Source organism: Zootoca vivipara, chromosome 4 (genome assembly GCF_965207765.1).
Source record: "Zootoca vivipara chromosome 4, rZooViv2.hap1.1, whole genome shotgun sequence".
NCBI lineage: Eukaryota > Metazoa > Chordata > Lepidosauria > Squamata > Lacertidae > Zootoca > Zootoca vivipara.
In genome coordinates this window covers 83,155,350-83,182,375 of record NC_142587.1, presented here as the reverse complement: position 1 = coordinate 83,182,375, position 27,026 = coordinate 83,155,350, and the positions used below count along the sequence as shown (strand labels likewise).

General features: G+C 45.8%; 1 protein-coding gene across 11 annotated transcripts in view; it reads left to right on the top strand.

Annotated features, from left to right (window-relative positions):
• The first annotated feature begins 10,488 nt into the window (after nucleotides 1-10,488).
• ELMOD1 (ELMO domain containing 1) overlaps nucleotides 10,489-27,026 on the top strand; it is a 46,496-nt gene continuing 29,958 nt past the window's right edge. Inside the window, exons 1-2 of one of the 11 annotated variants that reach the window (XM_035116480.3) lie at nucleotides 10,489-10,831; nucleotides 25,288-25,391. In XM_035116480.3, coding sequence (XP_034972371.1) covers nucleotides 25,375-25,391 — 17 coding nt within the window. In that variant the 5' untranslated portion in view covers nucleotides 10,489-10,831; nucleotides 25,288-25,374. Of the gene's footprint in view, nucleotides 10,832-10,896; nucleotides 11,444-25,287; nucleotides 25,392-27,026 lie in introns of those variants that run through there. The other 10 variants (XM_088668337.1, XM_035116489.3, XM_088668336.1 and 7 more) reach the window with 10 other exon arrangements.

The following is a 27,026-nucleotide window of genomic DNA, read 5'->3' as shown; positions in this document are numbered from 1 at the left end:
GCAGGGAGGGCTAGATTTTCTATATAAAAACATCCCAAGTTTTGCAAGGAGAAAGCCAAATTGTATTAAAAAGATCCGGCATTGCCTTTACCTTATATTAATACTGTATTTTCCTGCGTATAAGACTACTTTTCGACCCAGGAAAATCTTCTCAAAAGTCGGGGGTCGTCTTATACGCCGGGTCGTGTTTCTTATATGGCGAGTATATCCCAAACTCTATATTTTAACTGGGAGAGTTGGGGGTCGTCTTATACACCCAGTCTTATACGCCGGAAAATACGGCAACTAATTGTTCAGGTGCTTGTTGCCCTTTCTGATTTCTCAGGACTCCTCAGATTTCACTCCCTAGCCATGAGAGCTATAAATTTGGTTGTGCAAGGCAACACCTATGATGCACAACAAGGTTTTGAAATGGATCTTTCATTTTGTTTCAGTATTGCTTCAACCATCTTTGACTTGAGATGTCAATGGGACAGAACGTATGACAAAAGCAATATAAAATCACTATTATCTCCAGTCCTGGTAAAACTGCTGATTCTGAAAGTCCATGCTTATCTATATTTGCTCTTCCTACATTTCAACTTTCAAGATGCTGCAAGTGCAAGATTTTGACAAAGGGCTCATCCATTCTGTCTTTTTTTATAATATATTTTTATTACTTTTCCAATTAAAAACATTTATATCACATCCATTATTTCAAATTATACAAATACATATCAATCAAACCGAATGTTATGCCAAATCATCTAAAATTTTCGGGGTTCCCATGCTTCAAGAAATTGGGGATTCCTCGCAACTGCTCACTGACATCTTTTTTCTAAAGTCCAAATCATCACTCAAAGTCTATAATAGTCCCGATCTTTCCCTTACAGTCACATAGATGTTTTCCTCTTTCATCCGATTTTTTCCCAGCTGCTGAGATAAATATCAAACAAGATTTCACATATGTTCTTTCTCCTGTGTGAGTTAATCAGTCCAGCCTCCCCATAAATCTTCTTGGTCTGGAGCGTCCCTGTTGCGTCGGTCTTTCAACACGAAGCAGCGCCATCTTAGAAAACTCAAATCAGTTTCGTTTTCTTCTCATAACTATGTAGATTAACGATCTTTATGAAATTTACAGCTTTTCCAGGCAGAAGATCCAGTCATCACATTATGCATAGATTCTTGATGAATTAGTGGCTCTCCTTGCCCTATAGCTGAACTTAGCTTCAGGTCGCTGTTCAAATTCAAAGTGCGTCACATCTCATAAATCCTCCGAACGCATTCCAGGCACTCCTTCCCTCCAGCTAGAGGGGGGCTCATCCATTCTGTCTTTTAATGTGGATGGTAAGCAAGCTTCTTTTCCTAATCACTGCCTTCCCACAATTTCCCCTCCCTTGATCCAGATTTCCTTATACCATGGACACTGGCGGAGGAACAGGGGTGCGGGGGGAATGCACTGCCCCCGGTGGCACGATCCCGGTGGGGTGCCATCGCAACTGCACACACACACACACCCCGCGCTGGGTGCCACGTTCCTGCAGGCGGCGTGCCGCACCCCCAGGACACGTGCAAGGCCACTGTGGGCGGTGCGTCACGCCCCCGGGACACGCACCACACCCCTGCAGGCAGTGTGCCACGCCCCCGGGATGCACGCCAGCCACGCCCATGCCTGATCTCCGCCCCGCCCCCCAAGCTTGAAGCTCCGCCACTGACCAGGGATACTCTGAGAAAGGAGAGGGTGTATGGAAATCCAGATTAAGGGAAGCAGAGATACTAACTTGAATAAAATATGGAGGGGGAGCAGACAAAGACATTGATATGGGAGGTAGGGGGACGAAGACACAGGAGGGATGGCAGAAAAGAAGTTTGAAAGTAAATGGCAAAGCTCTTGACAATGTCCTCCTCCCTTGGCTCTTACAGCTTGTCTTGAATTTAATTTTTTAAAATGGCAAGCAACCAGGGAGCTGCTTCCTCTCTTGTCCTAGCAGAGCTCCATGAATCTGCCCCATGGAGCACGCAGTTTCATTCTCTCTTCCTGTCTGTCTCCAATTGCAGGGGCTGTAAGAAATGATGTTGGACAGCAACCCTTTTACAACTTCTTTTACAGGTCTTGCTGGGAAATGAAGGGCAAACGTGGAAAAGGGAAAGGGGGGGGAAGGCAGCAATGCCGATCAACTTGGGAGGCCCTGGCCTCTGCAAATATTTTATGGGGGCCAAAGGGACCTGGGCCCCTAGGAGTTGGCAACTATGGAGGGAAGGGGAAGTCAGTGATTTAGAGGAGAATGTCACAGAGCAATGGATTTTGGGGGGTAAAAAAATGAAAGGCACAAATACAGGATGGGAGACACCTGGCTTGAGAGCAGTACATGTGAAAAGGATCTAGGAGTCTTGGTAGACCACAGACTTGACATGAGTCAACAGTGTGATGGTGCAGCAGCTAAAAAAGCCAATGCAATTCTGGGCTGCATCAATAGGAGTATAGCATCTAGATCAAGGGAAGTAATAGTACCACTGTATTCCGCTCTCTGGTCAGACCTCACCTGGAGTACTGTGTCCAGTTCTGGGCACCATAGTTCAAGAAGGATACTGACAAACTGGAACGTGTCCAGAGGAGGGCAACCAAAATGGTCAAAGGCCTGGAAACAATGCCTTATGAGGAACCGCTTAGGGAGCTGGGTATGTTTAGCCTGAAGAAGAGAAGGTTAAGGGGTGATATGATAGCCATGTTCAAATATATTAAAGGATACCATATAGAGGAGGGAGAAAGGTGGTTTTCTGCTGCTCCAAAGAAGTGGACACGGAGCAATGGATTTAAACTAAAAGAAATAAGATTCCACCTAAACATTAGGAAGAACTTCCTGACAGTAAGAGCTGTTCAACAGTGGAATTTGCTGCCAAGGAGTGTGGTGGAGTCTCCTTCTTTGGAGGTCTTTAAGCGGAGGCTTGACAGCCATATGTCAGGAATGCTTTGATGGTGTTTCCTGCTTGGCAGGGGGTTGGACTGGATGGCCCTTGTGGTATCTTCCAACTCTATGATTCTATGATAATTAATGGAGGTACCGTATATTATCCACATTAAATGACAGTACAGAAACAGATGAACCCAAAATCTATCACCTAATAAAACTTAGAAGTTATGGAATTAGATGTCAGGTTCCCTTATAGAACAGTCTCATGGGCCAAATTAGGACCCCTGCTGGGCCAGCAATTGGGACGTTTTAGGTTTGGGCAGACAACCAATGACCCATGTGGTAGACATCCAATCATAAATAGTGTGGAGGTGGTGAACACACATCATTCCCGTTTGGCGTGGCTTACTACGTTGCTGTTTGGGCCCATAACCAATGACCCATTGTATGACTTCACCATAGTCATGCTAGAATCGAAGAAGCTGGTTAAAAGGCCAGCCCAAATCAAAACAAGTATCTGGCTGTTAGCCTAAGGCTAGCCATAGTAGAATAGAAATGCGTTTTTGGACCTTTCAGTGGCTTTTTTGAAATTTTCAGTGGCTTTTTATTTCCCAGTCCAATATTCCTCATATCTGGATAAGCTTTGTTCTTTAGGCAGAATCAGTACATGTGCAGCTCAGTCCTATGCATATTGAGTTGGGATGTAAACATACCGCATTTATATATCTTTTCTTTTTTTCAAAAACCCTTTTGCTGGCACATCAAAGTCTGCAAATTGTTGTTCTTCAAAGAGAACGATCCTACAGGTAAAAATAAAAGAATAACTTAAAAGCTTTTTGCAGTTACTAAAATAGTCTCTCCTTTCAGCGGGGGAGAGGCGAGGCCAATATTTTGCACAACTTCTCTGGTTTAAGTTAATATCACAAGTATACTCTTCCACCCCTAAGGAAAATTGTGACATTAACCTGAGAAAAAACCCAGTTCTGTCACAAACGATTAGGATTCGGTGGGCAGCTGGAAGGCTGTGCAACTTTAGCTGCTTATTCTCATGCTAGCTGTGCTAAAGAAGCAATCTTTTTGGCATTTTCTCTCTCTTTAGGGCACAATCCCATCCATTGTCAAGGAGGCTGTGAGAAGGAGCTTTACACATAAGCAGCGGTTCTATCAGAATAGACATTCAGAAAGATGCCCAGAATGAGCAGGAAGGCAGGAGGGGGGTGGGGAGAGGTGCATATTTTGCTGTCTATACCAGGCATCCCCAAACTGTGGCCCTCCAGATGTTTTGGCCTACAACTCCCATGGTCCCTAGCTAACAGGACCAGTGGTCGGGGAAGATGGGAATTGTAGTCCAAAACATCTGGAGGGCCAAAGTTTGGGGATGCCTGGTCTATACTGTCTTGTTGTATGATTCTTGTGATGCACAGAACACGCCAAAATCCGAATTGATGCTTATGTCTATGGTGTAGCTCCCATTGATTTAAGGAGAGTCAGGGTCACAGGGTTACTGGCTTCAGTCCAGTAAAGTATTCAAGGCCCTTCTTGTAAGCTTAAGAATGTAACTAATCCTGGATTACTCACTCCACTGGGGTGGTAACCTGGTTGCCTCATCCTTGAATTCTTCGTTGGCACGAGCTTGGCAAAACTGAGCAAGGTTTGCATTCCCGGAGCTCTTAAAAAGACCAGGACATCCCCACTTAAACGCTGAAGAAAAAAGCCACACGTCTTGTTGATTCAGAAGGCAAAAGTAGTGGGGAATTTTCCAGACTGAATTAAGGTTAACCCTTGCATTGGGCAAATTGGAGCCACAACATCCTGTGATGTAAGGCAGTTGGTTAAGAAAAAGACTCCTCTCATCCACTGGGGACATTTGAATCGACTTGTAGCAGGGCCTCCTCGGTGGTGGTTTCCATTTGCGGAATGCCCTCCCTCGCGAGGTGCGTCGGCCTTCCTCATTGCTGACTTTCAAGAGAAATTTAAAAACCTTCCTATTTACTCAGGTTTGGAAATGTTTTTAAATGTAGGGGACAAGCAGCAGCACCATGACCTGCTGTGAGGACACACGATGATGCTAGCTTGCAAAGGAATCGGGACTTGAGAGAGGTGGCACCTATCCTTTGGCATTTCCTCCTACCAGGCAGGTACTGTCTCTGTTATCTTTTGTAAATACCTTCCTCCTTTTAAGCGGAGATATTTATCCCAGTCTGCATCTGTACCAGAACTGCCGTACTTTTCAGTGTATAAGACAAGGTGCCCCCCCCCAATCTTTTAAGTTTAAAAACGTGGGTCATCTTATACAGGGAATATAGCAATTAAATATATAAATAAATACGGTACGTCCCGCCTTCTTGCCTCCTCCCACTCAGCCCGCCCTACAGCTGGGAGGGAGGCTGAAGGCAGTCAGTTTTTGCCACACGGAGTCTGCCACTCCAGTTGGCTACAGCGATCAAAGTACAGTCGTACCTCGGTTTACGACCTGCTCGGGTTGCGAACAGTTCGGGTTACGAACTCCACGAACCCGGAAGTGATTTCGGCATGCGCGCATCCCGCGCATGCGCAGAAGCGGCACGCGTGCTTTACGCATGAATGGCAGAAATGGCGCTCGGTTTGCGACCTTTTCGGGTTACGAACCGCGATCCAGAATGGATCGCGGTTCGTAACCCGAGGTACTACTGTAATATCACCCCTCTGTGCCTTTCCCGTCATAGAAACCTCAAACCTTGTGCCCCTCCTGGGTAACGGCGCCTCCCCCCCAAAAAAAGCTCAACAACTCTGGTCCTCCCCCCCAAAAAAGATCAGCAATTGTCTAACTCTGACTGTGAAGGAACAGCTGATAGGCGGCTTGTTAGAGGCGCGCGGCTGTCACCTTCTCCCCCCATTTTCTTAATTTGGAGTCCCCAAAAATAGGGGGTGTCCTATACTTGGGGGGCGTCCAATACACAGAAAAATACAGTAGTTATAACTGTTTTCATGCATGGCGTTGTTTTTATATGTTCACATTGTTTTCATATATGGATTGCTTTTCATTGTTTTCTATATGCAACTGTTTCTGTTTCACGGTTTTGTTCTTATAACTTGTGTATTATTTTATTACTTTGGCACCAGTGACAGACCAGCTGTGCCACACAAAACTCTGTCCTTCAGCAGAAGGAAACTTCTGCAAGGCTCAGGCAGAATGACCGGGGAACTGCTCCTCACAGCTCACTTCACCTGCCACCTGAAGCAATGGCCTCATTCTGCCCACCGGTGCCCCTATACTGCCAAGGCACTTCCTCCTCAAATCCCCAAGGTACAGTGGTACCTCTGGATGTTAACGGGATCCGTTCCGGAGCCCCATTTGCATCCAGAGCAGTACACAACCCGCGTCAGCGCTTCTGCGCATGTGCGGATCACGATTTGGCGCTTCTGCGCATGACGTCATTTGACGCTTCTGCGCATGCGCGTACCGCCAAACCCAGAAATAACCCGTTCCATTACTTCTGGGTTCGACACGTATGTAACCCATGTTGTACGCAACCCGCAACATTCATATCCAGAGGTATGACTGTACAGTGGTACCTTGGTTCTCAAACTTAATCCATTCCGGAAGTCTGTTCCAAAACCAAAGCGTTCCAAAACCAAGGTGTACTTTCCCCATAGAAAGTAATGCAAAATGGATTAGTCCGTTCCAGACTTTTAAAAACAACACCTAAACCAGCAATTTAACATGAATTTTACTATCTAACGAGAGCATTGATCCATAAAATGAAAGCGATAAATAGTGTACTGTACTTCAGTCACACACTCAATCCATCAGCAACTGATCTGGGTTCCACACAGTCACAAAAAAGAAACAGAAAGAGCCACAAAAATGCAAAATAAATAGCAAAAACAGACAGGCCTCAGTTTAACACTCAAAATGGAAGTGTGGCACTCAAATCAGAAGTGTAACACTCAAAACGAAGCACTTTCGGTTTCCGAAAAAGTTCGCAAACTGGAACACTTCTGGGTTTGCAGTGTTTGGGTTCCAAGCAGGGCCGGCCCTACGGCCAGGCTGGGTGGCATGGGCGCCCGCCCGCCAGGGGGGCGCTGCACAGCTGCGCCCACCCGCCCGCTGTGAAGCTGCACCCACGGCAGCCGCGCTGTGCGTTGCGCCCGGCCGGCTGCGCAGCTCCGCCCACCCGCTGCGCTGGGAAACGGGGCGGGGCGGGGGCGCCAGAGGGATCCGTCGCGCCAGGGCGCCAAATATACTTAAGACGGCCCTGGTTCCAAGTTGTTTGAGTACCAAGGTGTTTGAGAACCAAGGTACCACTGTATTCCCCAGGCCCAGGGTTGTCCTTTAGCCTCCCGCTGCTCAGCAAAAGCTCCCACCGGTGTTCTCAGAGATAGAGCAGTGGTGTGGAACATCATCTCAGAACTCACTCAGCCCGTGATGGAGGGAGGTCTTCCCTTTCTGACAGTTGCCAGGCAACAGGTCCCATGGATGTCCTCTTGAGGCCATGGTGTGAGGCTGGGCAGCAGCTTGGGAGTTGCTCCGCCCGCCATGGAGGTGAGTCTTCCCTTGTTGACAGCTCTTTCCCAAGGATGGTTGATTTGTTTAAATATGTATAGGCTGCAGCTTCATAAAATGGTGGAACATTAAAAAACCAACATTTCAACATCAACAAAAGCACCAGTAAATGCTGGTTGGTAAAAAGAGATTCACATGGCAAAGGGATGTCTGAATAACACAGTTTTCAGAATGCGTGTCAAAGAAAGCGGGGGTGATTCCTGCCGAACTTCTGTTGGCAGGGAGTCCCACAGGGCTAGGCCCACAACATTATTATTATTATTATCCCACCCTATAGATCTCAGGATGGTTCACAGCATAAAATCAAAATATAAAAATAAAAAACAGAAAATGCATAATAAAAACAAAAGCAAAGACAACCCAACAATCTTCCCTTCCACAACAGGCTTTAAAGCAGGCATAGGCAACCTTGGCTCTCCAGATGTTTTGGAACTACAACTCCCATGATCCCTAACTAACAGGGCCAGTGGTCAGGGATCATGGGGGTTGTAGTTCCAAAACATCTGGAGAGCCAAGGTTGCCTATGCCTGCTTTAAAGGCTCAGTCTCTAGTTAAAGCTGAATGAGCCACAGACGCATGGGGGAATCATCAGAAGTGCCCCCGCCAGAGGATCCCTAATGTTCTGTTTTTATTTCCTTTGTGGTGAACCATGAGGAAAAAACCACTCTGCATAAAACTGGATGAATCGCCTCCACGCAATCCCAAGGGTGAGAACAAATTTTGAGGCTTAAGCTCTATTTCTTGGGCACAAAGGCTGTTGGGAGAATCTCCCTGCTGTTGGGAAAATCTGAAATCTGGCTCACAGCAGCCCTGAGTGATGATTTGTATATGGGCTATCACAGATACACACATGGCAGCGAGAACTGTTGCATCTCCTCACATCACTTCAAACCCAAAGGCATTTCATTAGGCGCAGGGGATGACGTTCAGCTGCCAATCATCAAGGCCTAGGTCTCCCCAGAACTTGTACTACTTCAGACTAATGAGGGCGGTGGAAGAGAACAAACAACGCTCCTCTGTACTAGCAACTTGGTAAAAAATCCCTGTGCATAGAAAACTAGCAAGTCAGGAAGAAGGCTAGGCTAGCACCCTGACAAACTACCTGTCCATGTGCAGGGATTTTTGTCGGTGGGGAGGGAGGTATGAGGAACATCCAATTATGCCAGCTCAAACACAGGTTGACCACCTCAGTAGGAAATAGGCAGGAATTACACACCAAGCCAAAAAAAAGAGAGCAATTAACCATTGCACAAATTGCAAGGGGTCTGTGTGTCCTACTTTACAGAGGGCACTCCTCTATTTGAGTGGCTGTCTGGTCCCAAGTCCAGTTTAAAGATAAAGGACCATAAAATAATAAAGGGCAGGAGCTTTGAAGTTGCTGATCAACACCTAGTTAGCCGAATGAGCAGGCATACAGGCTACAGCACAGAATCCCCCAATGTGGTGAGATCATACCCTCCAACATTTCTCCGATGAAAATAGGGGTGTTCCATTCCATAATTATAATTTTACTATTTATACCCCACACATCTGACCGGGTTGCCCCAGTCACTCTGGGCAGCTTCCAACGTATATAAAAATATAATAAAACACTAAACATTTTTTTTAAAAAAAACTTCCCTAACAGTGCTACCTTGGATCTCAAACACCTTGGTACTCAAACAACTTGGAACCCAAATGCTGCAAACCCGGAAGTAAGTGTTCTGGTTTGCGAACTTTTTTCGGAAGTTGAACATGCTCTGTTTTGAGTGTTATGCTTCCTATTTGAGTGCCACCCTTCCATTTTGAGTGTTAAGCTGAGGTCTGTCTGTTTTTGCTATTTATTTTGTGTTTTTGTGGCTCTTTTTCTTTCTTTTTTTGTGACTGTGTGGAACCCAGTTCAGCTACTGATTGATTGTGTGACTGCAGTACATTGTTTAATGCTTTCATTTTATGGATCAATGGTCTCGTTAGATTGTAAAAAATCATGTTAAATTGCTGTTTTATGGGTTGTTTTGACTGGAACAGATTAATCCATTTTGCATTACTTTCTGTGGGAAAGCGCGCCTTGGTTTTGGAATGCTTTGGTTTTGGAACGGACTTCTGGAACGGATTAAGTTTGAGAATCAAGGTCCCACTGTACAGGAATGCCTTCAGGTGGCTCAGATAATTCCACACCCTCCAGCATTTCTCCGATGAAAATAGGGACAGCCAGGTGGCACTGTGGTTAAACCACTGAGCCTAGGGCTTGCTGATCAGAAGGTCGGTGGTTCGAATCCCTGTGACGGGGCGAGCTCCCGTTGCTTGGTCCCAGCTCCTGCCCTCCTAGCAGTTCGAAAGCACGTCAAATTGCAAGTAGATAAATAGGAACCGCTACAGCAGGAAGGTAAACGGCATTTCATGTGCTGCTCTGGTTTGCCAGAAGCGGCTTTGTCATGCTGGCCACATGACCTGGAAGCTATACGCCGGCTCCCTCGGCCAATAATGCGAGATGAGCGCGCAACCCCAGAGTCGGTCACGACTGGACCTAATGGTCAAGGGGTCCCTTTACCTTTACTTAAGGAACACTGGGACATTCCTGGGTCAAATCAGAAATCGGGATGGCTTCTCTAAATCAGGGACGTCCCTGGAAAATAGGGACACTTGGAGGGTCTGTGAATTGCATTGCAATTTTTTTTTTAAAAAAGTAGTGATTACAGGTTACAGGCAGCACCTGTTCTGTAGTCACTCCGCTGGTGATCTTGAAATAGTGTTCTGCACACTTTGTATAAAGTACTTTTACATTGCAATGTTGCCGAAACAAAATTCCAAGTATGTTAGTACTTGGCCAATAAATTATTATTCTATTCTATTCTATTCTTTCTAAATTCACATCTATACAGTACATATAACTCAGCTCATGTATATTTTACGTCCTTTATTCATAGCTGCCAAGTTTTCCCTTTTCTCACGAGGAAGCCTATTCAGCATAAGGGAATTTCCCTTCAAAAAGGGATAACTTGGCAGCTATGCCTTTATTAGGGGGGGGTATGTGTATCCCCCCCTCTTTTAAAGTGCCTTAAGTGGTCACTTATAACAGAGGGGGGGCTCAACAGAGCGGGTCTAACCCTGGAACGACGGGCGGCAGCGCGCATCTCCCCCCACGGCCCCCTAGCCTCGCAGTTCGCAGTCCTCGCCAGCAGGGTGCGCCACGAGCGCAGTGTCCCTTTCCCTCCATTCAAGCTCGCCGAGGCTGCTGCGCCTCACCTTCCCGGGGCTCGGGGGCGGCGGCTCTGCCTCTTGCGCGCTCCCTTCTCCTTTGATCCCTCCGGTGACCCACATTGCCGGAGCGCCGCCGCAGCTTGTTCCAGGGAGGGAAGCTTCGCCAGCTTGCCTGGCGGCGCGATGGGACTCTGAGAGAGCCCACGGCGAGGAGGTAAGCGAGCCAGCCAGCCAGCCAGGGCAGGCTTTCCTAACCACAGCACCCCACCTCCGGTCCTCAGTGCAACTCTCTGCAAAATCTAGAGCCTCGCCGCCACCCCGCTTCCTCGCGCACTGCAACCCCTTGCATTTTTTTTCATTGAGCCCAGTGCTGCATAGATACGCTTGCTTGCACGCATGCATGCATGCGTTGCCTGGGCGGCGCGATTTGACCCCGCATCCTTCGCTTTGACAAGGGCCGGGTTTGGCGGGGGCAGCGGCTGCTGCTGCTGTTTGCAAAAGCCGCGAGCCTGGTGCGGGGTCGCCTAGCGACCAGCAATCAATTAATCATGGCGAGCAGCGCGAGCTCCCGGGGCGCCGCGCTCGTCCTGCACCCAGGTCCGCCATCTGCACCAGCCAAACCGAGCAGATGGGCGGAGAGGAGGGAGTAGTTGGCGTGGCCGAGTTGCGGCTATTGATCGTGGCTTCTGGCATCCGTGCTGGTGGTGGGGTCTGTTTTCATTGATGGTTCCTGGTTGATTTGCCGGCGAGGCTCGTTGGGTGTTTCTGACAAGCTGCTAAATACTCCTGGCGTTTCCTTTCAGTTGAGGGTGGGCAGGCGAGGAAGGTAAGCATTAGTTGGGGGGGGGGAGGGGGTTGCTTTCTTTGCATGCTTTTATTTTATCATTGGCCGGTTAACGGAGCATTAAAGAGGTTCAGTGCAATGCCTTCTTTGCTGGGAGTGGAATTAAAGCGCCTTTTTGCCTTCTGAGTTGGCGCGTGCAAGAGTGTGCCTTCGGTGTGGCTTAGATTCACCCCATCCCATGGATTCGGCCTCAGGCTGCAGTCCTATGCAAGCTTACATGCGAGTAAGCCCGTTTGAGCTCCGTGGGCCTTGCTTGGCTGTAGGGTTGTGATAGCACCGCTCTGGGGGCCTTTGCTGTTACAGACCTTGCCGCTTGGTTCCAATGGGCCTCCAGGTGGCTTGCAGAACAATTAACAGTATGAATTTTAAAAATCGCCTTAAGACCCGAATGAAATACAGTAATGGGGGAAAATGTAGGAGTTTACTGCAGAACACCAAAGAGCAGCAAAATAGCAAAGCAATAAAGGGAGGGCAATTTCAAGTGGTGCAGGAATGGTGGTTGGTTTTAGCTTCAGCAGGGGGGGGGGACCCCCAATAATTCATTGCTCCAGAGGATTTATGTTTTTCCCTCAGCCCCCACCCACAAGTATAGTCTCTGGAGCAAAATCTAAACTTGGTGTGTGCTCTCAGCTTAAAAGTGTCTTCAGAAGAGCCTGGTCTCCTTGGAAGTAAGTGGTGGTGCAGCCCCCACACTCTTTCTCGGAAGTAAGTCCCGCTATGTCCAGTGCAGCCTCCTCCTCCTAAGGTTGCCTGGTAATTGCAGCCCAGTCCTGTGCGTGGCTACTCAGAAGCAAGTCCCCCTTTGCTCATGTGACTTCCCTGTAAGTGTGCGCAGGATTGCAGCCTCGATCTGAGCCCCATCCACCCCAGAAGTTAATGTGGCTTAAGTTGGTTATGGAAACCTGTAGTTTTGCAATGGTCCGTAGATCACTCAGTGACTCCTTTGGTTGCGTGGTCAGGGATATCTTTGACCCAGGAACACAAAGATGCTGTAGCATCCTTGCTCCCAACACAATAACGTAAATAAAGCCCACCCCATTTGCTCAGCAAAGGGTTGAAAAACAAGAAGCAGGATCTGGGCTGGTACCCCAGGTGCCTTGCTCTGCAGTGTGTGTTTGTGTGTCGTGCTGATGGCTTGACAAGCTCTCAGCACAAGTGGAACAGCCAATATGGTGGAAAGCAGGTAACAAAAGCTACTGTAAAGGAGGAAGCAACACCTGATTGCTTCTAATTTGGGTTATAGCAACATACGATATGAGGTGATCTAGGAAGAGGTTTTGGTCCTGAGAGGGAGAAGGGGACCTGTATGAGCAGGATACAGAAATTTCTGTTTTCACAGGCAGCACCTCCAACCTGTTAGGAATTAGGTTTCGCAGTGGGGAATCATTAGGGTGCCTAACTAAGCTTGTTGCAGCTCTAGATAATACAGTCCTGCCAACCTGTATTGTCCCTTTAAAATAGGTTAGTGAAGGTGGGGGAACCTATAAAGACTACACCATGATAGTTGCTGGATCCTTTTTTATTGTAGGTCACCCATCTCCATTTCTCACAACCAAGGGAGACTTTCTTTTATAAAAGGGGGTTGAAAGCATTCACCTGCACACTTAAATATAACCCTGTTTGCTGCTTGTTTTTGTAATAGTATTTGCAAAATTATTGAATCATATAGGTTTATGGCCTCAAAGACTTAGCTTTGCTGGTGTGTGTGTGTATGTATGTACATGTCCTTCCTCCCCTCCCCCAAATAGATTTGCATGCATGGGACATGTCACTTGTCTTTTGTTAGTTTATGATACAGCTAAATGGAATATATATTCAGAGTGGCTGCAGTATCACTGAGCTATGGCCTGATTCCATCAGAAGCAAAAATCTGCTGCTTGCAATAAATATATGAGCAGTGTCTCCTGCCTCCTTCTCATTCTATTACGCAGTGATAAATAACTCGTGTCGTGTAAGCAACACTACAGGAAGATTAAATCACATAGCCTGATAACCTTTTAATGTTTCGAGAGTAAATTTCTGAAGCTGTGATCAGCTTAAATCTCCAAACTACATGGTGTGTTTTTTTTTTCTCATGCTAGCTTTGTACACTTACATGGTGCTGAAAATACAACTTTGCACGTTTTTAAATCGAAACACATTCTGCAACTTCTTTGACCTGTGGTTTCCTACTTTGTTTCATTTCTATAAAACTATGCATCCAGATTGGTTATAAACCTTTTGTGTTTGTTTGTAATCGTGTTTCAGAAACCTGCATTTGTTTTGTTGCCCGCTTGATGGTAATAACTGCAAACGTACCCTTTTGCAGAAAATATTCTGGAAGCATGCTGTGAGGGTTGCGTTGGTGGGGGCTAGATTGCTAGCCACACAATCTAGAATGTCATCAATGGATTTTGACATTTTAATGTGTGTTTAATTTAGCTTAGGCAGTCACCAGGCTCTGTAGGATAAAAGCTGCATAAAATAATGATGCACCCAACTAAAGTATTCCTCTGAGCTGTAATGTCTGTTGAATGACAAAATATATTTTCTCTGTTGCCTTTGCCTGGGGATCCTAACCTATTGGGGCTGGCAGATCGAATAGAACTAGGCAGCTAAGCCACATTCCAGTTACAAAACTCCAAGGTGGTGCTGCATAGGCTGATTATACTTTCCTATTCGTTTCCACACACACACACACACACACACACACACACACACACACACACACACTGCTAGTGATAGTCCCAGCAGTGGGAGTGTGAATATACACATAGCTCCAGATGGCAGCTGATGTCTTAAAACAGGTAATCTAAAATCTGCTTCTTGGCGTCGTTCCTGCTTTTTGCAGAGCCATGAGTTGTTAGTGGGCATAGCAAGTAGCTTTGCTTGCCGTGTATATAATATATAGACCCTGCAGCACACTTAGCTTGCCAAGTGCTCGAGCAAGCCTGTAGATTTGAGGCCGGAACTGCATATCTGGTTGTGGAATCTGGGTCTCTTGTCAAAAGGTTGGTGATGGATTGGAGGTGGGGAATGAATTTTCCAGCGGGAGGGAAGCTCAGCACTGAACTGGAGTCCCAGAGATTTGTTTTGTCAGAACAGGGTCTCCACCTCCCTCAGGTCACCGTAAAGGGGATATAGGAAGTGATTTAAGAGCAAGTGTGGCATAGTGGCGAAATCCAGGTTCAAACCCCCACTCGACCATCAAGATCACTAGCTGCTCTTGGATTAAGCGGCAGTTGTTCCTCTGGTGGTAGGTTTAGGTCGGGCAAAGAGGTGTCCCTCTGCCCAGCCCTGCTGGGCCTCCACTGGCAGAGCTTGTCATTCCACCTGCCAAAGGTGCAGGTGAGTGCAATTGCTGCTTGCAGGATTCCTGCCAGCAGTAGCTTGCAGCAAGGCCTGGGAGGAGAAGGCATTCTTGGGAGGGATTGAGTCAAGTTGGGAGCGCTGGCCCTGTTGCTATCAAGTCACAGCATTGGGCCCTATCACTGGGCCAGGCTGGCACAGCAGTTTGCCTACTCCCACCCTTGCGCTGTGGTTGGATGCAGGTGGCGCTGTGGTCTAAACCACTGAGCCTCTTGGGCTTGCTGATCAGAAGGTTGGCGGTTCGAATCCCCGCAACAGGGTGCGCTCCCGATGCTCTGTCCCAGCTCCTGCCAACCTAGTAGTTCGAAAGCATACCAGTGCAAGTAGATAAATAGGTACTGCTGCGCCAGGAAGGTAAATGGCATTTCCGTGCTGTCTGGTTTCCGTCACGGTGTTCCGTTGCACCAGAAGTGGGCTAGTCATGCTGACCACATGACCCGGAAAGCAATCTGTGGACAAACGCCGGCTTCCTTGGCCTGAAAGCGAGATGAGCACCACAACCCCATAGTCGCCTTTGACTGGACTTAATCATCCAGGGGTCCTTTACCTTTTACCTGCCGTGTGTGGCTGTGTTGTGGAGGAGGCAGTGGCTCCAGCCAGGGTTTGGGTTGCAGTGCCAGTTGCTATCTCTCAGCCTAACCTACATCGCAGGGTTGTTGTGAAAATAAAAATGGGGCAAACCATATGTGCCAGGGGTGGGCGTGTTGTTTTGGTGAAGGGCCACATTCCATCAGGTAGAATGTGCCCAGGACCAAATAAGTGATGGAGCCTAGAGTGAGTGGAGCCTGTCCCCCTTTTTCCAACTTGTTGTCACCTCCTTTTCTCTCTCTATCTCTTTTTTTACACACCCGGCATCTCCCCCCCCCTGCACAAAATTAAATAGAGGGCCACCTGCGGCCCACTCTGTACATACTGTCTAGAACTCCCTGGAGGGAAAGGTGGGCTTGTAACATAGATACAAATAAATTGTGCCTCTTTGATAGAGGAATCCCCAAATGTCAAGGGTACTGTTTATTTCATTCTGGAGAGCACCTGCCCCAGATTGAAGTGAGACATGTGCAGTGTGGGTCTTTGTAGGCTGGCCGGTTCCGATTGCCTCTGAAATTCAGGCCAACATCAGAGCGAAGGCCAAGCACCTTCCCTGAGGCTGTGTTAGTGGTAGTTGCAAATTTTGGCCAGATACAAAGGCCAGCCAAAAGCTATGAATCCCTGTTCTATATTCCCAGTGATTTGTGATGCTACTTGTTCCATATCCCAGTGCTAGCTCCTTGAGCTGCAAAGCCCACAGCACTCACTCTGGTTTCTTAAAAAACTAGCTGTCGTGACAGAAGAGTCATTGTAAGGGTAGAGGGCTGGACCCCGGATGTGGGAGACCAGGGTTCAAATGCCACCCTCAAGCTGCTCTCTCTCTCTCTCTCAGCCCTGCCTCACCTACCTCTCAGGGTCTTTGTGGGGAGGGAAAAGCATGTATTCCTCCTTGAGCGTCTTGGAGGAAAGGTGGGGTATAAACACCATAACAAATGTAAAAGCTTTGCAAGTTTTCCACTGGCTGCCTTTTGGACGCCAGCAATCCGTAGCGAAACAGACACTGCTAAATAATTAGTGCTTTTTGCCGAAGGAGCTCAGCAACGGACGAGAGACGTCACCCCTTGAGTTGAGATACCATCATTGTGGCTCACTTTACCAACATACTGTAGCCTGAGTGTTGCGGTCCTGGACACCACGCGGCAGATTTTGCAGAACATCAACACAAGCACCGAAGGAGGATTTTATTGGACTCTGCCGCTTCTGCCATCACTCTTCTTTTTGGAGTGTGTGTTGAGGAACAGTTGTGTAGGAAGAACTTCCATGAGAAGTTCACAGGTTTTGGGTAGTCACTATTTGTTGTCGTTGGCCTTGTTCCTTCCCTGAGTGCTGACGGAGAACTTGGGGAAGGGTCTCATCTCTGGCTTGGTGCTGCGCTGTTGGGGGCCCTCGGAATGCTCTTTAATACGCAGCATGAAGTCTGGACCTACATTAAAAGTAGCATCATGCTGCTTTAAAAAGCCATGGTGAAAGGGTCCTGGGAACTCCAGTTTGTTGAGAGTGCTGAGAGATGTTAGGAGACTCCTATTCCCCTCAGAGAGCTATGGTTTGCAGAGGGTGCTAACAGCCAATCCCTCTCACGAAACTGGGAATTTTAGCTCTGTGGGGGGATTAGGTAGTACGGGTGCCAAACTCAAAGGGAAGCTTTTAATATTTGATGGATTACTGTATTTTAATATTTTGTTGGAAGCTGCTCAGAGTGGCTGGGGAAGCCCAGCCAGATGGGCGGGGTATAATTATTATTATTATTATTAATCAACTGGGATGGCCAAATTTCTCGCCCACAAGTTGTCCACAAGTTTTGAAGGGACGGGGGCTTATTTAGCTATTTTTTTCACCTGCACAGCAATTCATTCTGCTATGTATTGTTTCTGATTTATCAAGTACAGTAATTGGAAGGATATTGACACTGAGAAAATAATTACAGTTAGCCCTGTAATCTCTGGAATATCGGAATCTGGAATCTCGGAAAGGGTTTGATAAGGCCCTTGAGCTTAATCTTTCATGCCCCTCTGCTCTCCAACAAACTAGATAATGGCAGTCATTGGATGAATAGGTCTCTCTCTCTGTCATGTGTGTTTACTTCATATTGTTTTTAAATTCAGCTGACATTTTTTGGGTGTTGGTTTAAATTTAAACCATGTTTTAGCTGTTAAACTTGATTTTTGTACCTTGAGACATGTGTGGAAGGTGATGGATAGATAATATTGAGGTCAGGGAGAACTGTGGCTAGAAGTCTCAAGTTCGAGTCCTGTCTGATCCAAGTTGGGCTGGGAAAATATTGTGTCTGAAAACTCGGAAAAAAAATAAAAAGGGGTGGGAGAGCAGGAAAAGACAAACCCCAGAAGGGCCATTTGACATCTCGCAGGAGCCCTCATGACCACTTCCTTAAAATGACCACCTCCTTGTGTGGCGGGGGGCAGGGACCACTCTGCACCAACTTCAGACAGGTAGGGTGTGGGGCTGTTCTGACCTTGTGTGATTTTGCTTATACTGTACATGCAATAGCCGGGAACTCAATCCCTGTGTCAGAGGAGATCCACCTGTATATGTGTACAGGCATCACTGTACAGAGATTTGTATACATGGACTTTATGAGGAAGAGGGTTGGTATACTCCTTGCCACATCTCAGCACATGGTCCTGTTTTGTTCAACCCGGGAGTGGAGAAGGCCCAAGCAGGGCTTTCCTTGTCCCTTAGGAACGGGCAGAATAAAATGTGATCAGGTCAATAATGCCTACAGCTCATTTCAGGAGCTGCTATTAATTTTCTTCTGACATCTCTTTGATCAGAAAACAGGAAGACAGATGTCTCTGTTTATTGGCTCTGGATTCTGTTGATTTAATTGCAAACAAAGCCAAGGAATTCAGCTGCATTTTTTTTTTAAAAAAAAAAAAGCAGCGATAAAATAAAATCCCGCATTACTACGGTTGACAAACACTCTTGAAAATGCACATCCAGAAACGGAATGACTCTGTATCTTAGCATTTAATTTTACACTCTACCTTTCCTTGCCTTTTTTTCCTGTTACCATCTTTTATCCTCTTCCTCTAGATCTCCCCCTCTTTAGCATATTTTTTAACCTTGCGTTTTTTAAAAAAAACACGCCTCCTCCTCCTCCGCCCCCTCCTTGTTAAGCATCTTGCCAGGATGAGAGCTCTGCTCCTTTCTTGATTGCTCCAAAAGGCCCTCTTTAGCTTCCTCCTTGTGCTTTGGCAGACGTTGAATTGTCCTATCATGATGCAACCGAGGCAGGATTCATCTCTGAAGCGGCTGTGTGAGTGTACGTTGGAGGCACATTTTGTATTTAAAAAATACATCTGGACCTACAGTGCGCTGCCAGTGAATGGTGCCTTAACCCACCACCTGCCACATCCTATCTTCATCCCGATTTCTGCCAGAGTCACCTCCTCGGCTTCCAGCCACACAGTAAACTCAATGCTTTCATATCTCCTTCTCTGACATCAGGTGCCATTTTGAAACTATTTTAGATGGGGGGGAGGCAGTTAAGCAGCTTCGAGGGGCATCATTGGAAAAGTGATGTTTGGAATACTCAGCTGCTGGAAACCACAGGATCTTGCGTTCGAATCCTGGTTTGCTGGTTTCCCACAGGCAGCCGGTCAGCCACTGTGAGAACAGAATGCAGGACTAGATGGGCCATTGGCCTGATCCAGCAGGATCTTCTTATATTCTTATGCTGAGGTAAAATAAAGAGTTGGGACACCTTTGGTCCCCCAGGTGTTTCTGAACTGCAACTCCCATCAGCCTTAACAAACATGGCTGATGATCCGGGGTGATGGGAGTTTTAGGTTAGCAGCCCCTGGAGGTTTCCAACACATGAGGTGAAATATTTAAACATACCTTCCACTGACACTTTTAATTCTCACCTCCCAGAGCTGCTTTTCCTTGTTTTAAACATAATCTAGAAGTATCAGAATCAGGGGTCAGCAAACCTTTTCAGCAGGGGGCCGGTCCACTGTCCCTCAGACCTTGTGGGGGGCCGGACTATATTTTTTTGGGGGGGGGGATGAACGAATTCCTATGCCCCATAAATAACCCAGAGATGCATTTTAAATAAAAGCACGCATTCTACTCATGTAAAAACACGCTGATTCCCGGACCGTTCGCAGGCCAGGTTTAGAAGGCAATTGGGCCAGATCCAGACCCCGGGCCTTAGTTTGCCTACCCATGGTCAGGATGGTAATGCTATTATTATTATTATTATTATTATTATTATTATTATTATTATTAATTAATTAATTAATTAATTTATACCCCGCCCATGTGGCTGGGTTTCCCCAGCCACTCTGGGCGGCTTCCAACAAATACCAAAATACATTAAAATATCACAGATTGAAAACTTCCCTAAACAGGGCTGCCTTTAGGTGTTTTCTAAATGTCAAGTAGTTGTTTATCTCCTTGACCTCCGATGAAACCACCAGTCCATGCAGCAAAACAAGCTTCTGTGTGGCTCCTGGTCATGTGTGTTCATCCTAAGAGTTGATCCCGAGGAATGTGCTTTTGCTGGTGGTGCCTGCAAAGCCCCTTTCATCCACACCCCCAGCTTTACCTGCCCCTCACCTGACGTCATATGATGCTGGGATCTGGGGCAGGTGGGCGTGGCTGGACTGGAACAGTCTTGCAGGCCAAATGGGGAGGCTGGTGGACCAGATTCCGGCCAGGCATTCCCCACCCCAGTTTAAGGATTTAAAGGTAAAGACTACAGTGTACAGTGGTACCTCGGTTTAAGTACACAATTGGTTCCAGAAGTCTGTACTTAGAATCATAGAATCATAGAATCATAGAGTTGGAAGAGACCACAAGGGCCATCCACTTAACCTGAAGCGTACTTAACCTGAAGCGAACTTTCCCATTGAAAGTAATGGAAAGTGGATTAATCCATTCCAGACGGGTCCGTGGAGTACTTAAACTGAAAATACTCAAACCGAGGCGTACTTAAACCGAGGTATGACTGTACTATAAATTGGGCCCCTGAAAATGCACCAGCAACCAAGGCAACTGGTTTGATATTAGGATAAGCTGTTCCTATTGCCTCATCCCTGCAAGCGTCAAGGTGATGGCATTTTGCACATGTTGACTTTTCATTCTTTGGTTGGAGAAACGCACAGCAAGTTTCGAATGGCTGTGAATTTCGGAGGATTGCCTTGTTTCGGTTCTCGTACCGTTCCAGAAACTGCGAGTTTGATCCATTTGGTAAACTAAATTGAATCTCACCCCTGACTGACAATTGGCTATGCAGGATGAGGTAACACAGCAGCCTCTGGAGGGCACCAGGTTGGGGAAGGCTGCTTCAGACTAAAGGCCAAACCTATTTAACCTTTCATCCTGCCAAGTAATTGCAAATCACATTCCAGGCACTTAAAGAATTGGATGGCTGGCTCAATCAGGGATGTCTGCAGATGCTGAGTAAATCTATGGAACCAGCTGTTAATTAGACTGCATGTCCCAAGAGAGCAAAAGTGAGCACTGATGTACATGGTTGTTCTCAACTTAAGGTCGCTGTCAAATTGGGGAAGAGGGACGGGCAGCTTTCCCTCTTGTATTTACCTTTCCTTTTTTGCTTTTCTACCCCCCTCCCCACTTCCCGTCTTGGTACAACATAAGGAACATCAAAGGCATCTTCAAGGGAGTGTTAGAAGCCAAGCTTGCCTGCCAAGGCATTAATGAAATCATTCTTTCTCCTCTCCTCCTCCTCGTTGTCCTCGAGCAGGTGCCACTGCTGTCAGGAGTAATTGCAGCTAAATTCAGGGACAGCAGCAGGAACCAGGCAGTCAAAAGCAATCTTGATGAAAGAGGCTTTCGCCGGCTGGGGCTTGCGTACTTTTGCAGCGAACACTCACATGATATCCAACAGGAAAGTTGCTTTTGAGTGGTTTCCCTTTTAGCAGGTGACATTATAATTTATTCACAGATCTTTCTGAAAGAAGAAAGGGGAGAGATCAGTAGGCAGGATAAAAGGATTGCATTCAAACAAAAACCTCACTGACTCACTGGGTTGTATGGTACAATTGGCCATGTTTTTATCCCAAGCGTGCTCAAAATGTTGGGAAGGAGGGTCAGTAGACATGGGTGCATGTCTGCCCTTTTACAGTCTTTTCATGTGCTTAGTGATTGAGTGTCAGGCCATGATGTGGTTGCAATAACAGTCGACCCAAGCGTCCCTCACCAACAGGTGAACTGAAATTTTAATACTTTCCTGATGGCTCCAAAAGGCTTTTGCAGTAGCATGATGAAATGTCCGCCTGTGAAAAATACTGGAGTTGGTTGGAACCACATTCATGCTATTCCCAGCTGCTTCACAGTTAGGGAGAGGCAGAACTTCTTGTTTCTGCTGCATAAAGTTTTGGAAGAGTCCCAAATCAATCCATCACAAGCAGGGTGGATAAAAATCAATGATTTTTTTTATATAAAAAAAAATCGGATTTTTTTATTTAAATTGTTTTTTTTATTTAAATCGGATTTTTTTAAATAAAATGCTTTTTGAGGAAAATATATTACCATCCAAAGTTTATTCCATCATGAAATAAAGATTAGTTTTTTAATTATGTAGAATAAGGTTGTATATGTTTAATTTTGGGGGTAAATAAATTCCATTAATCCATTCACAATGTCATGCTCTTCCAGAGGTTTTTGTAAGATTATTGGGCAGTTTCTCTGCCTACAAGATATTATCACAGATGCTTGGTTTACTTTTGCAGTTCTCAAAACTGAAGTTGACTCAACAGAGATCACATGCCTCTTCTTCACAGCAAAAATGTTATAACATGAACAGAGTTGAGAAAAAGACCTTAATCCTATTGTTCTACAAACCTATGAATACAGAAACAACCCCTTCAGTGCTAAGTTTCAAGAAGTTCAGTGAATAGAATAGAAACAATATTTTTCTGATTGTTTGGAGTGGACAGTATTTAAGTTTTTCATGTGTAGGCTGGGCTGACAGTCTAAGTTTCTTAAAATATATATATTTTGTTTTTGTTTAGCCAAATTAGTTAACAAACATGGATGTTTGTTTAAGCAAATAACATATGCTGTAATGTTATTGTTTCAGTTGAATAAATCTATTTAAATTGTTATTATTAAGGTAATGATTATTTTTCTCCTTCCTAAGTACAACAGTAAAGTTGTCCAAATATGAATGATTAACCTATTAAACTGGGGATAAAAAACTAATATGAAAAGTTGTTATTCTAAAAATCTTCATCTACTTGCATATTAAAGTTATACCAGCAAGAATTAGTCTTTATGTAGAAAACTATGATTTAAATCAAGCCTTGCTGACTAGTGATTTAAATCGTGATTTAAATCAAATCCACCCTGATCACAAGTGCTTTTGGAGTTAGGAAATGGAGCCCCATTGAATCTGGGGTTTAGCCCAGCACGAAAGCTTTCTATTCCCCTAAATGAAAACTGTGTCTGGGAGGAAAGTCTACCTGCTTCTCTTTTTTCTAACGATGATTTGCAGTGCATCGATTTGAAGTTCTATTTGGATTTTCAGTTACTTGGTTTTTACATACTGTATGTATACACCAGGCATCCCCAAACTGCAGCCCTCCAGATGTTTTGGCCTACAACTCCCATGAACCCTAGCCAAGAGGACCAGTGGTCAGGGATGATGGGAACTGTAGTCCAAAACATCTGGAGGGCCGAAGTTTGGGGATGCCTGGTATACATCCTCTCTGAAAGCTATTGTGAATAAAAACTTTTACTAGCATCTTCCAAATAGCAGCAAGGAAGGAGTAGGGAGTTCCACAACTGTGGGATGCAACAAAGAAGGCAAAACCCATATTGCTCTTAATGTTCACCTGGATGTTACTCAGATAATCTTTGGGTTGCATCCAAAGTAGTGCTAAGTTGCAAGTCACCTAATGGTATACTTTGTTCTGTTGTGATGAAATGTTTTGCACCAGCAGCACATCATGTGGCAAAATGGATAAACCACTTGCTGGCAATTCCGTTGCACGACAGATTGGACAATCTCTTGTGTAACGGTTTTCTGCTAGCACAGCCATTGCCTCGGATCCCTGTGTTGCGCATAGTTAGAATTCACCCGCCCTCCCGCTAGCGCAGAAGTCCTTGTCCAGTGTACAGAGAGCATAGGATGCAGCTCACATATCTCCCTTTTGATATTTGCTACTTTGACATTCTGTTAGAATGAGACTAAAAAAAAAAAGGAATGCATAGCAACAAAAAAATTATAACATCAAGAAAGCCTTAAGGAGACTCTTGCTCCGTTACGGAGAGGAAATAGTGAAGCTGTTCAGTGTCATTTATTTCACGACACAAATTCACCTTTTCCTCATTAGCAGGCTTCCTTATAACAGAAGTTCTCTGACTTACAAGATGTGCACTTCAAGTCCTGCCCTCGGGAACTCCATAGTAGGGACCCAGATAATCTTAAATCAGAACCTCATAATGATTATACAGTTTTGGATAAAAGCTGCACCTTTTCCCCAAGCATCTCTGAATTCTTTACAGACATTAGTTACATGCACACTATCAAAGATAGTCCCCTCACAAAGCTACAATTCCCAGGCTGGTTTAGCAGTCAGCCCGCTTCCCTGAGAACTCTGGGATTTTTTAGCTCTGTGAGGGGACTAGGCATCCTATATAATAAAAGTGTCTCTGCGTCCAGATTCCCTGTGTCCGCGCTACTGCGCATGTGCCCAACAGACACAGGGATTGGATGCAGAGACTGCACGTACACATGCGCGCGCTCTCCCCCCCCCACCTACCGTTTCCCTGCGGCCGCCAACCGCCACTCCCGGCTGGACTAAGTGTTGGCGGCAGGGGGGGAGCGTGCGTGCGTGCGTCCAGCAAGGATGGGCCCCGGGGTTTGGAGAAGCGCTGCGCAACCGCTTCTCCGAACCCCGGGATGTCTCCTTCCTGTCGGCGGCTGGGGGAGAGGAAGGAAGGAGGAGAAAGGGCTGCTTTCTCCTCCTTTGTTCCTGTCCCCCTGCCGCCGACAGCAAGGACAGGTCCCGAGGGTCAGAGAAGCGCTGCGCAAGCGCTTCTCCGAACCTCGGGGTGTCTCCTTCCTGTTGGCGGCTGGGGGAGAGGAACGAAGGAGGAGAAAGCAGCCCTTTCTCCTCCTTCTTTCCTGTCCCCCTGCCGCCGACAGCAAGGACAGGTCTCGGGGGTCGGAGAAGCGCTTCTCCGAACCCCGGGATGTTCTAGCGCCCGTTTATTGAACGGGCTGAATTACACTAGTCTCGTAATAACTTTCAGCGCCCTTAACAAACTATAGTTCCCAGGATTCTTTGAGGAAAGCCATGAGTGTTTAGTGAAATACTGCTTTAAATGTAGGGTACAGATCAAACAGATCAGGATGAATGCTCAATAAACAAGTTTGTCTGAAGCACCCACAATAAACTTTAAATAGATAAAACGAACCACAGGTTAATTCAGTGGCGGCGGCAAACAGACATTTTGTCACCTTTCACCTGGTTGCCTACTTACTTTATTTTATTTGAAGCAATATGTAATTAAATGCTTGGTTGACCCATTGTCATTTAAAAAAAAGAAAGAAAAGAAAACTTTTTAAAATAGGTGTATATTTGCTTGCTTGGATCGGATCTGTGTAGCAGTGTCACAAGAGCTAGCCAACTTTTTCCCATTTAAACTGTAACACTCAGGAAAACAAAGCCATTTTACAGTTTGTTTTGACCTCCTTCTGAATGAGAAAGGGATTCATTTAACATGAATGGGGGTCACCCATTCTACTCTGCAAATGCTGAATCTGACCTTGAGTGCTTAGATACATCTTTTGGCTTTGATTATATCCCACCACACGCACACGTTAAATACATTTGAAAAGACCACCAAACTAGACTTGGGCTTCTCTTTCACCAAACGTGTTCAACTTGCTTTCACAGCATATTTAACTTCTGGAGAAAACATTGCTTGTGATCAGCTGAGGATAGTTCCTGAAAGTGAAAGAACTGAAGAACAAAAACACCAAAATGAAGCACTTCCTGAGGTAACACTCCTTTATTTTTCCTTGCATAGTAATGATCTTACTCTGTCTATTATAGAGCCAAGGTAATATTTCTGCACCGAGAATAGCTCCCATCTTGTGATCGGTTGAAAGTATAAATGGTCTCATTGTCTGTGCAGGGTACTGACACACCCATTTCACCGGATGGCCTGCCTAGCACCTACCTTAACTGCCCTCAGTAGGCATTGGTTGTTCACCCTTTCAAACCTGATTGGCAGCCTTAAGGACTGGGAGCATGAAAACTTCGAACAGAAGCCACAAGTCTCTGAAGTGCTAAATTATGTGTCAAATGGAAATGGTGCTATTTTGTGTGTGTGTGTTTTAGGGACTGTTGCTAATTATGATGAAAATGTGCAGCCATTGAAAAAACATTGCCCTGGATAGTTTTTTGTTTGAACTTGGAGACATCATCTCATGCACTTTGTGAGTCATGATAGACAGGATGGATGTGAACATCCCGGGAAGAATTGCTGTCATTCTAAACTGGCTTTGTTTACTATTGGTGATACCACCATGTAGCCAAATTCAATTGGCTATGCAGCATTATGACATCATAATAACCACCTCCCCCAGTACAGCGCAAGATGGTCTTTAAGAGCTTCTGAGGGATGGGTGTCTACTGGTTATTCCATGGGCAGCAGATTGTCACTTGCTGACAATGCAAAAACAGGCCTTCTTGGGGATAGCATCCACCATCTGAAATGCCCTCCCTTGGGTAATTTGTGAGTTGAAGAGAACAATGACCTCTATATATCTCTTAAAAATTTATGTGCTTATCCAAGCTTCCCTGGACTCTTGGCTCTTAATTTTAATTTTTTGTTTTGTTTTGTACTGCTCTGAGGTGGGTTGTGTTGCACTTGTGTTTTGCACTTGTGTTTTGTTTTTATCTATTTTTAGGAAACTTTCTTGAATGCTTTTTTGTTATTGTTTTCGTATAAACCTCTTAGAGATTTTTTTTTACTAAATTAAGATGTATGAACCTGAACAGTATGAAGGACTCTACAAATTGAAAACGGGCATGCTGAAAGTACTTTTGTTGCTCATGAAAAATCTTTAAATAAAAACATAGAAAGATGTATGAACCATTTTATAAATTAATAAATTAGATTATCCCTGATTGCCTGTGGCTAGCTCTAGAAGGAAGCCCCAACCAGGTTTTGAAAATGGTGTTGATGCAGCAGCTGGGAAAATAACAGCACTGAACTTTCACACATTTAAAAGGCAATTGGACATATTTCTGCCCATTCCTTTAAAAGCACTACAGAAAACAGAAAAACCCTGGAAGGAAGGTTTCTCTGGACGTTTGATTGAAACATGTTGACAGGTGTCCATTCACCCAGCTGTCCAGAAGCAGGTCTCCCTGGCCACCTTGCAAGCAAGGGTGAGACCTGCTTTGCACCACTCCTTGAAGAAAAGAAACCGCAGGAGATGCTAGTCATTGCTTATCTTCTCCAAGCTGCAATAACAGATGTTCCTCTCTCCAAGTCCCGAGTCTCTTGGCACTTGCAGTTGGTGGTGACAACCACAGATAATGGCTGGCGGGTAAGCCAAGCCATCATTTGTGGACCTCCTCCCAATTGTACCCTTCATAAGCTTTGTTCTGCAAGAATTAAGCGC